Raw genomic sequence first — 14,438 nt, forward strand, 5'->3', positions numbered from 1 at the left:
GATACTAATTACTGATAGTAATCTCTTTTGTCAAAAGGTTGCTGTCCTTTCCGGCAGTATATGCCCAGCAAGCCAGCAAAGTATGGCCTCAAGATATGGGTGGCCTGTGATGCACATCCAGCTATGCTTGGAAGATTCAAGTCTACACAGGGAAGCCGACCAGTGGAGGCCCGGAGAAGAACCAGGGGATGCGGGTTGTGCTTGATGTGACAGATGGACTGAGGGGGCACGATGTCACGTGTGACAATTTCTTCACCTCTTATGAGCTCAGCCAGCAGCTCCTGAAGAGGAAGATCACCGTGATTGGCACAGTTAGAAAGAACAAGCCTAAGCTCCCCCCTGCACTCCTCGCAACAAAGGTGAGAGAGGACTTCGCATCAAAGTTTGCCTTCACCCCCACCACCACTCTAGTTTCTTACCTCCCAAAGAACAAGAATGTGGTCCTCCTGAGCACACTGCACAAAACGGCTGAGATCAGTGATCGTGAGGACAGGAAGCCAGTCATCATCCTGGACTACAACCACAACAAAGGAGTTGTGGACAACCTGGACAAGGTGATTGGAACTTACAGCTGCAGGAGGATGACTGCCCGCTGGCCCCTGGTCATCTTTCATAACATCATTGATGTGTCCTCATAAAATGCCTTTGTGATATAGAACAAGATCAACCCTACCTGGGTGCCTGATAAGCGGAACAAGAGGAGAGTGTTCCTGGAGCAGCTGGGAAAGGCACATGTAACCCCAAACAATCAAAGAAGGGAGCGCCTCCCCTGCACAGCAGCCTCTGCAGCGCTTGTGAGAGCTGTTCAGGGGGCTGAATCTTGTCCTGATCCACCGGAGGCTGCAGCTGGGGCAGGCTGCACAGGCTGCATATGTGCTGCACATGGGAGAAATACATCTGCAAGTCCATGCACACACACTTGCATACTGTCCCTCATGTGCTAATTAGAGTTGATTGATTTATGTTCTTCACGTTTTTGTATTGTATCTAGTATCTTATTTTATTATTATTTATTGTTGTTGTTTATATACCTTGTGGGTGGGGGGAAATGGTTTTAAAAAATGGGAGAAGACTAGTATTTTGTAGTTGAATTCCTCATTGTACAGTATATAAGAATATATCACTATGTTGCCAAAAAATGTCAAGACTGTTATTGTTTACCTTCAATAAAATGCATTCAGATCTACTTTCTGCACATTTCTGCTACTTTCTTAGGCTACACATGTGCTATCTCTTGCAAAAAAACATGTTTACACCTATGCAGGACCTTTAGCAATAATAAACCTCTACTTTAGTAAAGAGAACAATGATGCCAGGTGTGTTGTAATAAAACGAGTGGTGTCCACTGATTAAATGGAGTCTTTCTGCTTTGTGAAGAGGGAAAACACACATATTCACAGTGCCATGATTACTATGTGATAACCTTTGTATGCTTGCAATGCGTAATGATGGAAAAGTACTGGGTAATGGAGATGTACTGCTTTAGTTCTCAGGCTGAGAACTGCTTGCACCTGCAGATAGTCATGCAGCCTCAAGGCTGAGATAGTAGAGTGAGAAACCAAAGTCTAGACATGTTGTTCTCATTTTAGATAATTTTATCTAATCCAATGCAACAATGATAAATCTTCTTAGGGATAGGCCCCTTTTTTCTCCACTTCCTGTCTGAATGATGTGCCCAAAGTAAACTGCCTGGAGCTCAGGCCCTGAAGCCAGGATATGCATATAATTGGCACCATTGGAAAGAAAACACTCTGAAGTTTGTAGAAATCTTAAAATAATGTAGGAGAATATAACACAATATATATGGTAGGAGAAAATCCAAAGACAAACCAGAATTTATTTTTGAGAGAGAACATCCTCTTAGAAATGGAAGAGAAAGGTCAGATTGTAAAATAGCTCCCTGGATGCAATTCCTATGGCTTCCACGGGGTGTCAGCAGTCTATGTTTAAGGTTTCAAGCGTGTAACTTCAAAAACAAATAAGAAATAACAGTTTTTGTAAGAGGACACAGTCTGGACAGGACTACCTGACATGATGACTCCTTGCTGTCCTCAGTCCACCTGGCCGTGCTGATGCTCCAGTTTCAACTGTTCTGCCTTATTATTATTTGACCATGCTGGTCATTTATGAACATTTGAACATCTTGGCCATGTTCTGTTATAATCTCCACCCGGCACAGCCAGAAGAGGACTGGCCACCCCACATAGCCTGGCTCCTCTCTAGGTTTCTTCCTAGGTTTTGGCCTTTCTAGGGAGTTTTTCCTAGCCACCGTGCTTCTACACCTGCATTGCTTGCTGTTTGGGGTTTTAGGCTGGGTTTCTGTACAGGTCTTTGAGATATCAGCTGATGTACGAAGGGCTATATAAATACATTTGATTTGATTTGATTTTGATTTTGGGAAATCCGCGTTTCTGCGTGACATGATGAAGTTGCGCACCTGCTAAAATCGGTTTCCTATTGAACATACTTCTTTTCCTAAATAAATATTATAGTTTGATTACATTTTAGGGTGTCTGAGGAGTAAACAAAAACGTATTTTGACTTGTTCAAACAAAGTTTAGGGGTAGATTTTTGGATTCTTTCTCTGCAAGTTGAACGAGTGGATTACTCAAATTGATGGCGCCAACTAAACAGACTTTTTGGGATATAAAAAAGCTGGGACCCTTTGGATGATAAATCAGAGGAAGATTTTCAAAAAGTAAGTGAATATTTAGTCTTTATATGTGAATGTATGAAATCTGTGCCGATGGAAAAAATATTTTGATGTGGGGCGCAACCTCAAACAATAATCACTGTAATAGCTACTGTAAATCGGACAGTGCAGTTGTGTTTCCCTGCATTAAAGTCTCCGGCCACTAGGAGCGCCGCTTCTGGATGAGAATTTTCCTGTTTGCTTATGGCCGTATACAGCTCATTGAGTGCGGTCTTAGTGCCAGCATCAGTTTGTGGTGGTGAACAGACAGCTAGGAAGAATATAGATGAAAACTATCTTGGTAAGTAGTGTGGTCTACAACTTATCTGGAGATACTCTACCTCAGGCGAGAAAACCTGGAGACTTCCTCAGATTTTATGCAACAGCTATTGTTTGCAAAAAATACATAGACCGCCACCCTTGTCTTTCCAGAGGCTGCTGTTCTATCCTGCCGAATAAGCATAAAACCCGCCAGCTGTATTTTATTCATGTCGTCGTTCAGCCACGACTCAGTGAAACATAAGATATTACAGTTGTTAATGCCCCGTTGGTAGGATATACATGATCGTAGTTCTTCTATTTTAATATCCAGTTACAGCTAAAGCAGGCAATACATGCGGGTCCTAAAAACTAAAGTATGAACATCTAGATCCAAAATCCATCCTTGATCTCTCATTGTATGCAAAACACATGTCATGACAATGATCTTGGCAGGCCAACTCCTTCATCTCCTCCTTGAGGATCATTTCATAGTTTCCATTTATTTAAAACACGTCATGACAATGATCTTGGCATGCCAACTCCTTCATCTCCTCCTTGAGGATCATTTCATAGTTTCCATTTATTTAAACATGAACACAAATGATCACAGATTATGATCTTTTTTCCGTGAGGATCATTGTTGAAGACATCATGTGTAGAGAGAGATGTAGGCCGACTGTATGACACATGGAACCAGGATAATGGATATAATGAGGAGTTTTGTTATAAACCCAATATGACAGTCTATCTTCAACCCTGTAGAATTACCATTACTCTTTAAAAAGGCAAAACAACATAGCCAATTGAATCAAGGGGAACTACAATCCAACCAGTAACTATGACTGTACGCTGATGAGAAGTGACCCTATTAGATGTGATGAGGAACATAAAGGTTTTACATACAGTGTATAAAAGTTATCTGATAAGAAATCGGACAATGATTAACCATTATCTAATGAAGAAAGGACATTGCTTGTTAGACGGTACCAATAGTATGCTCCATATTCTCACCTAAAACTTAACTAAACCAGGAAACACTATGGACAATAAATCAGCTACATTTTGTGTAAAATAACAGTTTCTATAGAACAATATTAGAAACGGGAACAGAATGACTGATGATACATTTATTACACATTTCTCGGGACACATCAGTGATGTTTTCAGTGACAAAAACTAAATAATAACAAATGAGTATCCTTGATTATAACATCCCCAAAATAAATAATCTGATAAACTAAACAAAAAACATGTGACAATAATATCGGCCTATAAAACAATTAAACTGTGGTTCAGCTTGTTTTGTTCATACTGCATTGAGCTGCCAGTAGCCAACCATTTTCATTGGTAAAGCAGTCAAACCAAAACGATTAGTCTAAAACCATTCAAACATTACTCAGTCATCGGTACAAACATTACTCAGTCATCAGTACAAACATTACTCAGTCATCAGTACAAACATTACTCAGTCATCAGTACAAACATGACTCAGTCATCAGTACAAACATTACTCAGTCATCAGTACAAACATGACTCAGTCATCAGTACAAACATGACTCAGTCATCAGTACAAACATTACTCAGTCATCAGTACAAACATTACTCAGTCATCAGTACAAACATTACTCAGTCATCAGTACAAACATTACTCAGTCATCAGTACAAACATTACTCAGTCATCAGTACAAACATTACTCAGTCATCAGTACAAACATTACTCAGTCATCAGTACAAACATTACTCAGTCATCAGTACAAACATTACTCAGTCATCAGTACAAACATTACTCAGTCATCGGTACAAACATTACTCAGTCATCGGTACAAACATGACTCAGTCATCAGTACAAACATTACTCAGTCATCAGTACAAACATGACTCAGTCATCAGTACAAACATTACTCAGTCATCGGTACAAACATTACTCAGTCATCAGTACAAACATTACTCAGTCATCAGTACAAACATTACTCAGTCATCGGTACAAACATTACTCAGTCATCACTACAAATATTACTCAGTCATTAGTACAAACATTACTCAGTCATCGGCACAAACATTACTCAGTCATCGGTACAAATATTACTCAGTCATCGGTACAAACATTACTCAGTCATCGGTACAAACATTACTCAGTCATCGGTACACCCCTCTCAAGTCACAATGACGAATCACAGATCTTAGGAACTTCACAAAGGGCCTTTTACTTGAAAGAGGAGTATCCCATAGCCAGATAGCATTAGCTATAAATTATTGTTCACTTTGCTCTCTAAGACGAGGTTCTACTTCTCGTTCTTGGTACTTCCTATTACCAAAACATTACCTCAGCCAATGGCATATATCAATTGTCAATTCTAGATACTCCCATCTCAAATACAAGCCACCCCTGGACAAGCTCCCTGAGGAGCTATGAAAGATAAGTTTCAACATCAGAGGGGACATACAATGGTTCCAGACACTGCCATACTCCTCCCCCCAATGGGAAAAGGAGGGAGTGACTGGAGTACAGACATAGTGGAGCCCTTCACATGGTTTCACAGATATATTCATTATGAAGACAATGTTCAACCCTGACTTCTCCCTTTCTGATATTCTGCCTATTACCAGACATGTAAAAGACAAGCCTGACCTCTCCCCTCTCTGGGCCCCAAGTGACTTTTCCCTAGAGAAGCATATTATGAGAAAAAATAAAACAACTTATTTATCAATGTTACCTAACTAATTCTGATTCAGAAACGACAGTACACATAAGAACATTAAAAACATGAAAGAGTTGAGCAGAACGTCTCTATATAAACAGTTATATAATGGTCCCTCCCTATTCCCAGCCGATCCGCCCCTGCTTCCGGGAGAATTCTGGATTCCTAGATCGGTTGAATCTGTCCTTGCTCTTGTGCCTGCTCCGCACTGAGACCAAAGTCCAACCCAGATCGTCCTCTGGCTTGGCCTTGCTCCCACCTCCAGCACCATCATCATCATCATCATATTCCAGAGCCAGAATGTGTAGATGGGCCGTCAGATCGTCCCATGGCTGTGTCAAGGATGGAGATGTGGCCCTCTGCGGCCCAGACACCAAGGGGATGACAGCAGCATCCTGGGAGTTGAGTATTGCTCCCAGCATGGCCCTATACAGCTGCCCAGAGCAAGGGCCTCCCATCAGGAGAGAATCCGGGGTTAACCCCCCTCTCAGTTTGGTCACAAGCTGGTGCACCAGAGTGCCCTTGTACAGCCTAGATGCCACCCAGGAAACAAAAGATGGTTGAATTAGCTCTGTTTCTGATCTGATAAAATACAATGTGAATGAATCCCACTGCTCTAAGTTTAGGGGCAAGGGTTGACTTAGGAAGGGACACCTTACCAGGCACACTGAGGCTCGGCTAGAGGGAAGCAGAGCAGTTGGTTGAGGTGAAGGCTTTCTTTCAGGCAGCACTGCCACTGGCTGTAGGCGTGGGCCACACCCAGGTCTAGGCTCCTTCTACCTCTCTGAATCAGCCCTCTCAGCCTCTCCAACACTGGTCCCTCCCTAAACCCTGTTACACAAAAAGGAGGAGTCAGTGGCTACACTTCGATATTCATCAATTCTAAATTGTGTGTTTTCTCGTAGATGCTCTGGGCCATACCTTTTTGGCTCTTCCTCTGTCTGCAGAGCTCTCCGTACACCAAACCTAGTAGCAGGGCCTGCAGGACAGGGAGTTCTGGAGGGGGATGGGCGTGCCTCAGCCAGTAGCAGGTGACAGCCACAGGAAGACGCAGATGAGGCGGGACACCGCTCATAGTGGACAGGGACACACCAAGTGTCTCCAAAAACACCTTAAGCTGCACTGACCTTGGAGCCTAAGGAACACAGCAAGAGAATGAGAATCAACAGTAGTATGTTTGAATATACTGTATACTATATCATACACATGTATACATACCTGATGCAGAGTGTCTAGCTGCATCTGTTCTGCAGCACTGGGCAGGACAGCTTCAACCATGCAGCTGGTCAGGCTCTCGCCTTCCCTGTAATACTCCTCCACGTCATTCACTGGGGGTCTCTGACTACTGTGGTCTGCCCTCCTCCCACTCAGCAGCAGCCCGTAGAGTACCTGTCGTATGGACCGAGAGGTGTTGTTCCCACATGGCAAGCGGGGATCTTCCACCTGGGCACCCTGCATCATCCTTCCCAGCAGCAGCACGTCTACCATGCAGGAGGGAAGTCTACCTTCCATCAACGGCAGCAGGGTCCAGTCTGGAAGGACCCTCAGAGGCTCTGGGAGACGACCGGGTCCTGGTCCCACTCCATCATTGAAGAACCGCTCCAGGCAACTAGGGGGAAGATGGTACTCTTCTATGCCCAGGAGAGGCCCTGGAGGACAGCATCCATTTTCTGTCTGTTGTTACTATGACTGATGAGCCTGAGCACAGATTCCAAGGCCTCCTTCTGCCCATGGAAGTGGGTCAGCCAATTCAGCAAGCCGTCGAAGCGGGCAAACCTTCCTTTCATTGACGAGTGTTCTTCCCACCTGAGGGAAACACCCATGTTATGCAACTTGATGTAGTCATTTCCTGCCACAGAGGCAAAGACTGGGAGAACCTTTCTGTTGATGTTGAAGTGTCTGCAGAAGCTTGTTGTGGTGTACTGCTTGCAGGGAATGTATCTTATAGAGCTCCCGCGTTGCATAGACACTTTCTGCCAGTGAAAATGGGAGATAGGCAGAAATCCTGCCTGGATGTCAAAGATATAAAAGTCACTGTCATTGGACAGCACTGGACAGTTCCAACTTCGAGCCAGGGAAGCTATTTCTTGGTCTGCCTCACAAATGCACTGTGCGTACGGTACCTTCAGGCTGATGAGGACCTGTTTGAAGACATGTTTGATGAGGATTGGTAATATACCACCGCTCCCCTGAAGCCCCATGGACAAGTTGTTGGCAGTGTTGATCCTTGATAGAGCTCGTTTTTTGAGAGTTTCAAACTTTTTGTCGGTGTAGTCGGAGCCCCCATCTACAATCACAAAGGGGTCAATGTCGCAGTCTCTCAGAGCCTTAAAGAACTTGCAGACCTGGTCCTCAAAAGCATCATAATCCCCTCCATGACTCTGATCCAAACGTGAGTTAAAATAAAGCAAGTTGAACAGATTACTACCATCTATGATCAACTTGCTGTTTCTGAGGTGAACATCTTTTAAAATGTTTCCATTCTCCTCCATAAAGCTGGTCAATCCCTGGACGCCCATGGTGTGCTCTGTCTGGGATGTGATGTCTTTCTTAGTGAAGACTTTCAGCAGTCATGGGACTGACTGAGTGAGGCTAGTATTATTACAATGGATGAGTTTTCCTTTCCTTAAGTTTCACTTTCCTTACCTCATATCTGTCACTCCCATATTGTATCTTGTCACAGTAGGCATATAATAGTTAATGGGACATTATATGATGGTAATAAGGGTGGAAATGTGTTTTAGATGTTTTTTTGCAATTATAGTAAAATTATGTTCAGCATTTATCTTATGCATTCGAATCTGTGCTTAATTTGAGCCTCTCATGGCATGAAAAATAATTGTCAATGTTTGTCAAATTTGAGTAATAACAGCGATCAGAGTTAAATCAAGTTGACTCCTTGTCAATTCTCTTGCCCCCATAAAAACATAATAATGTGAAAATGCAGATTTTCATCCAGAGCCTGTCTTTCTTTTGAGAATTGATTCAGGCGGGTTGGGGAAGGACTAGGTTTGGGCAACATTGTATGTTTTGTAGCCTACATTACATTTATAGGGTTTAAGTGTTTTTGTATAATAATAATAATAAGGAAATATTCCCAAGTGTTGTTTTTTATGTTTAAGATAAATGTTTTTGTATGGTTTTATGTTTTATAATGTTTTTTAGTTGTATGGTTTGATAAAGCAATTTCCTCGGGGTTAAATAACACCCGTTGGGTTTTCTTCATGTGAAGTTTATCAGTTTATCTAGGTTTCGTTTAGCCTGTTTGACTCGCAACCCACGTGACTACACAACGACCTATGAAGAGATGCCACGTTCATATGCAAATCAGTACTAGGATACTCGGAAATGTCCGACTTGTTAACTGGTTGAGAGCGGCACATGTATACGTACAACCAAGTCTGAAATTTCCGAGTTTCCAAGTTCTGACTAGCTCCTTGAACGCGGCATGAGGCACAGAGTTTCAAAAACCAGAGACGCACTATTGCGAGACTTCGTGGAACGTTTACCTAAATTGCAACAAAGAAACATCTAAACACATTCCCATGACTGTCATATAAGGTCCAATGAGCTAGTGTATGCCTACTGTGACCAGAGACAACATGGGAGTGCCTGAGATGAGGTATGGAAAGTGAAACTTAAGGAAAGGGATAGCCTCACTCAGTCAGTCCCATGACTGCTGAAACTCTTCACTAGGAAAGACGTCACATCCTAGACAGAGCACACCATGGGTGTGCAGGGATTTCCCAGTGCTGCAGTGCTGCAGAACATATGCAGCTAGACCCCCTGCATCAGGTATGTATACATGTATATGATATAGTATACAGTATATTCAAACATACTACTGTTGATTCTCATTCTCTTGCTGTGTTCCTTAGGCTCCAAGGTCAGTGCAGCTTAAGGTGTTTTTGGAGACACTTGGTGTGTCCCTGTCCACTTTGAGCGGTGTCCCGCCTCATCTGCATCTTCCTGTTTAGATATAGAGACGTTCTGCTCAACTCTTTCATGTTTTTATTGTTCTGTTGTATTGTTTTTATTGTTCTTATATATTTTATGACTTCATTTACATTTGTATTTAGAATTAACTAGCATTAACTATAAAATAAGTTTATGAAAGATAGATGTAGATTTTATAAATGTTTAAAGACATTAAAGTTTGTAATATATATAATATAAGTTTATAATATAATTAAATAAAAAATATATATCTAAAAACGTTTGACTGTTTAAAGTGTTTTTATTTCTTTGCTCTCTACTGTAAAGCGTATTTTGGTCTTTGAAAATAGCTCTATAAATCCCATTTATTGTTATGATTATATTACTACTGCTCCTGAAATATTTTATCATCATTTTATCATCAAAATGAAAAATAACATTTTAACCAGCTGTTCTTGAGAATTATTGATTATTATCAAACCCTTCCCCAGTTAGCAGACACTTAAAAATAATTACAAAAATGTAAATGCACTGTACCAGTCAAAAGTTTGGACACACCTACTCATTCAAGGGTTTTTATTTATTTTTACTATTTTCTACATTGTAGAATAATTGTGAAGACATCAAAACTATGAAATAACACATATGGAACCATGTAGTAACCAAAAAAATGGTTAAACAAATGACTTTGCCTTGATGACAGCTTTGTACACTCTTGGCATTCCTGTCTCTCTTGGCTAAGAGTTGAGGAAACACTGACTTCTTGTTTTTATAAGAAACATTCATGTGTTGTAAATTCCAAATTGTTTGCAGTCAACTTACACACAGCACTGACACACACACACTAACCCCACCAGACATGCCACCAGCAACCCTTCATGGCACAACGCCTCGCCCCCATTTGACCTACTTGTTGTGTGTATGTACTGTACTGACGTGTGTAATGCGCACACACACACACTGTTAATGTTTTTAAATGTACTGACGAGTGTAATGCGCACACACACACACACACACACTGTTAATGTTTTTAAATGTACTGACGAGTGTAATGCGCACACACACACACACACACTGTTAATGTTTTTAAATGTACTGACGAGTGTAATGCGCGCACACACACACACACACTGTTAATGTTTTTAAATGTACTGACGAGTGTAATGCGCGCACACACACACACACACACACTGTTAATGTTTTTAAATGTACTGACGTGTGTAATGCACGCACACACACTATGTTAATGTTTTTAAATGTACTGACGAGTGTAATGCACGCACACACACTATGTTAATGTTTTTAAATGTATGTAAATTGTAAAGTATTTGGTCTGTAATGTCTTTTTCGTTGTGTCAGACCCCTGTAAAGTTGGTTGTCACCATTGACATCGGCTAATGGGGATCCTAATAAATATTTATTTTTATTTTTTATGAATCATTAGTCCCTGCGATGATCGTCTCATGTACTCCGTCCATTGATCGAAATAAAATATGAACACTGACGATTATTTACCATTGATGAGAACCACATGTATTTATGGATAATAATTTGGGTTAGAAATGTCCTCTTGATTCTTGCTGGTCACCTGTAAAAGATGAGAAATGTGTATTTGAGTTTGGTGTCAACATATGGTTTAGTGCCGAAACCTACCGTTGTGCTTCTCTCTATAAAATGTTACTCTTTCTTTAATTATGTATGAAATGGTCAGAAGTTACCTCTATAATGTGATCATGTTTAGCAATTGAAATGTTAAGGTGAATCTTCAGAATTGTAAATGATTCCCTTCTATTCCTCGTTTATTGATGAGGGTTGTGTTCATTTCCTGTTCAGAGAATTGACAGGCAAATGGGGCACTTTGGAGCGCATGGTTTTTCATTGATGGGTAATGGAGTAGTAGCTTATCCATGAGGATGTACATGTTTGCATCCCATATTGTATTTATGCTTAAAGGGACATTTGAAAAATGTTCAAGTTCATATTGACCAACATCAACATATGTGAAAATGGCACTTTGTTACAGTTGAATTCGGAAGTTTACATACACTTCACAATTCCTGAATTCCTGCCTAGTCAAAACTCCCTGTCTTAGGTCAGTTAGAATCACCACTTTATTTTAAGAATGTGAAATGTCAGAATAATAGTAGAGAGAATGATTTATTTAAGCTTTTATTTCTTTCATCACATTCCCAGTGGGTCAGTTTTACAAAAGCAATTCAGGTAAAGAGCTTTTTTATGTCTTAAAGGGGCAGTGTTGTATTTTGAGACAGGCTTCTTATAAGATTGAAGCCAATAGGCAGAGGGTAGCATAATGTGTCTGATTCTCTGTAGTAATGGTATGGGATTAATAATGCATTTGGTTTCCTTTGGTTTCTTGCATCAAACAACATAACATTTTCAGTCATCTCCTTGTCTGAAGGACAAGTGGATAAACGGGTTAATGTCAAGCCCTGCATGATTTTATCAAAAGTCTCGAAGAATCTACAGTTGAAGTCGGAGGTTTACATACACCTTAGCCAAATACATTTAAACTCAGTTTTTCACCATTCCTGACATTTAATCCAAGTAAAAATTACCTGTGAAAAGTGAATAATAGTACAGAGAATGATTTATTTAAGCTTTTATTTCTTTCATCACATTCCCAGTGGGTCAGTTTACATACACTCAATTAATATTTGATAGCATTGCCTTTAAATTGTTTAACATGGTTCAAACATTTTGTGTAGCTTTCCACAAGCTTCCCACAATAAATTGGGTGAATTTTGGCCCATTCCTCCTGACAGAGCTGGTGTAACTGAGTCAGGTTTGTCGGCCTCCTTGCTCGCACTTGCTTTTTCAGTTCCGCCCACAAATGTTCTATAGGATTGAGGTCAGGGCTTTGTGATGGCCACTCCAATACCTTGACTTTGTTGTCCTTAAGCCATTTTGCCACAACTTTGGAAGTACGCTTGGGGTCATTGTCCATTTGGAAGACCCATTTGCGATGGGATATAACTTCCTGACTGATGTCTTGAGATGTTACTTCAATATATCCACATAAATGTCCACCTCATGATGCCATCTATTTTGTGAAGTGCACCAATCCCTCCTGCAGCAAAGCACCCCCACAACATGATGCTGCCACCCCTGTGCTTCACGGCTGGGATGGTGTTCTTCGGCTTGCAAGCTTCCCCATTTTTCCTCCAAACATAACAATGGTCATTATGGCCAAACAGTTCTATTTTTGTTTCATCAGACCAGCGGACATTTCTCCAAAAAGTACGATCTTTGTCCCCATGTGCTGTTGCAAACCGTAATCTGGCTTTTTTATGGCGGTTTTGGAGCAGTGGCTTCTTCCTTGCTGAGCGGCCTTTCAGGTTATGTCGATATAGGACTCGTTCTACTGTGGATATAGATGCTTTTGTACCTGTTTCCTCCAGCATCTTCACAAGGTCCTTTGCTGTTGTTCTGGGATTGATTTGCACTTTTCGCACCAAAGTACATTCATCTCTAGGAGACAGAACGCGTCTCCTTCCTGAGCGGTATGACGGCTGCGTGGTCCCATGGTGTTTATACTTGCGTACTATTGTACAATAGTACTACAATTGTTTTTCAGAGGTCTTGGCTGATTTCTTTTGATTTTCTCATGATGTCAAGCAAAGAGGCACTGAGTTTGAAGGTAAGCCTTGAAATACATCCACAGGTACACCTCCAATTAACTCCAATTATGTCAATTAGCCTATCAGAAGCTTCTAAAGCCATGACATCATTTTCTGGAATTTTCCAAGCTGGTTAAAGGCACAGTCAGTTTTATGCAATAGAATAGGCTTCTATTAGTACTCTCTCATCTGTGTCTGTGTGAACCTGAGGCTCAACACTGACAATTGATTTATGAATGGTTTGGTGACAAAACCTAAAGCATGCATTCCATAGAATGAGTTGGTGTTTGTGTTCTGTAAGGTACCAGGGAGAGATGGCTCAGGTATAGATAATGATGAGAGGAACATTGTCCGAGGGGCCAAACTCTGGTTTCCCAGCGATCCGTCCAGGACCAAAAGCTGCATCCCTGTGACTTCATGTCCCATCGTCTCAACTCTGCAGAGAGGACCTATGACGTTGGGAACCGGGAACTCCTAATGGATAATATGGCTCTGGAAGAGTGGAGACACTGGCTGGAAGGGGCGGAACATCAATTTTTGGTATGGACTGACTAGAAGAATTTAGAATACCTCCGCACTGCCAAGCGCCTTAACTCCAGGCAAGCCCGTTGGGCCCTGTTATTTACCAGGTTCAATTTCACCATCTCCTACCGCCCAGGGTCCAAAAATGTGAAGCCGGACTCCCTTTCCCGCCTGTACAGTTCCTCTGCCACACCCTCTGAATCAGAGACCATCCTCCCTGCTTCATGTTTGGCGAGGGGGGGGCCCGGCTAACCGGATGTTCGTTCCTGATTCGGCCCAGCCTCAAGTCTTGGAAAGGGCTCACTCCTCCAGGCTTACCTGTCATCCTGGTGCTCGCCGTACCCTGGCTTCCTCCAACAACACTTCTGGTGGCCCACCATGGCGTCTGATGTCTCAGCCTTTGCCGCTGCTCAAAGCAAGACTCCGCGGCAAGCTCCATCTGTCCTCCTTCAGCCACTGCCTGTTCCTCATCCCTCCTGGTCCCTCATCACCCCTGGTCCCTCATCGCCCCTGGTCCCTCATCGACCCTGGTCCCTCATCGACCCTGGTCCCTCATCACCCCTGGTCCCTCATCACCCCTGGTCCCTCATCGACCCTGGTTCCTCATCGACCCTGGTTCCTCATCACCCCTGGTCCCTCATCGACCCTGGTCCCTCATCGACCCTGGTTCCTCATCGCCCTGGTTCCTCA

The 14,438-nt window shown here is 42.1% G+C and overlaps 1 protein-coding gene across 1 annotated transcript; it reads right to left on the reverse strand.

Annotated features, from left to right (window-relative positions):
* Positions 1-4,065: 4,065 nt before the first annotated feature.
* On the reverse strand, positions 4,066-8,242 carry aste1a (asteroid homolog 1a). Its single transcript, XM_065027671.1, is given in 5 exon segments — positions 4,066-6,183; positions 6,312-6,483; positions 6,574-6,787; positions 6,871-7,295; positions 7,298-8,242. Coding segments are annotated over 5 exon segments (2,097 nt in total). The 5' UTR covers positions 8,172-8,242; the 3' UTR covers positions 4,066-5,771.
* Positions 8,243-14,438: the final 6,196 nt, after the last annotated feature.

This window comes from Oncorhynchus nerka, linkage group LG14 (genome assembly GCF_034236695.1).
Source record: "Oncorhynchus nerka isolate Pitt River linkage group LG14, Oner_Uvic_2.0, whole genome shotgun sequence".
Taxonomy (NCBI): domain Eukaryota; kingdom Metazoa; phylum Chordata; class Actinopteri; order Salmoniformes; family Salmonidae; genus Oncorhynchus; species Oncorhynchus nerka.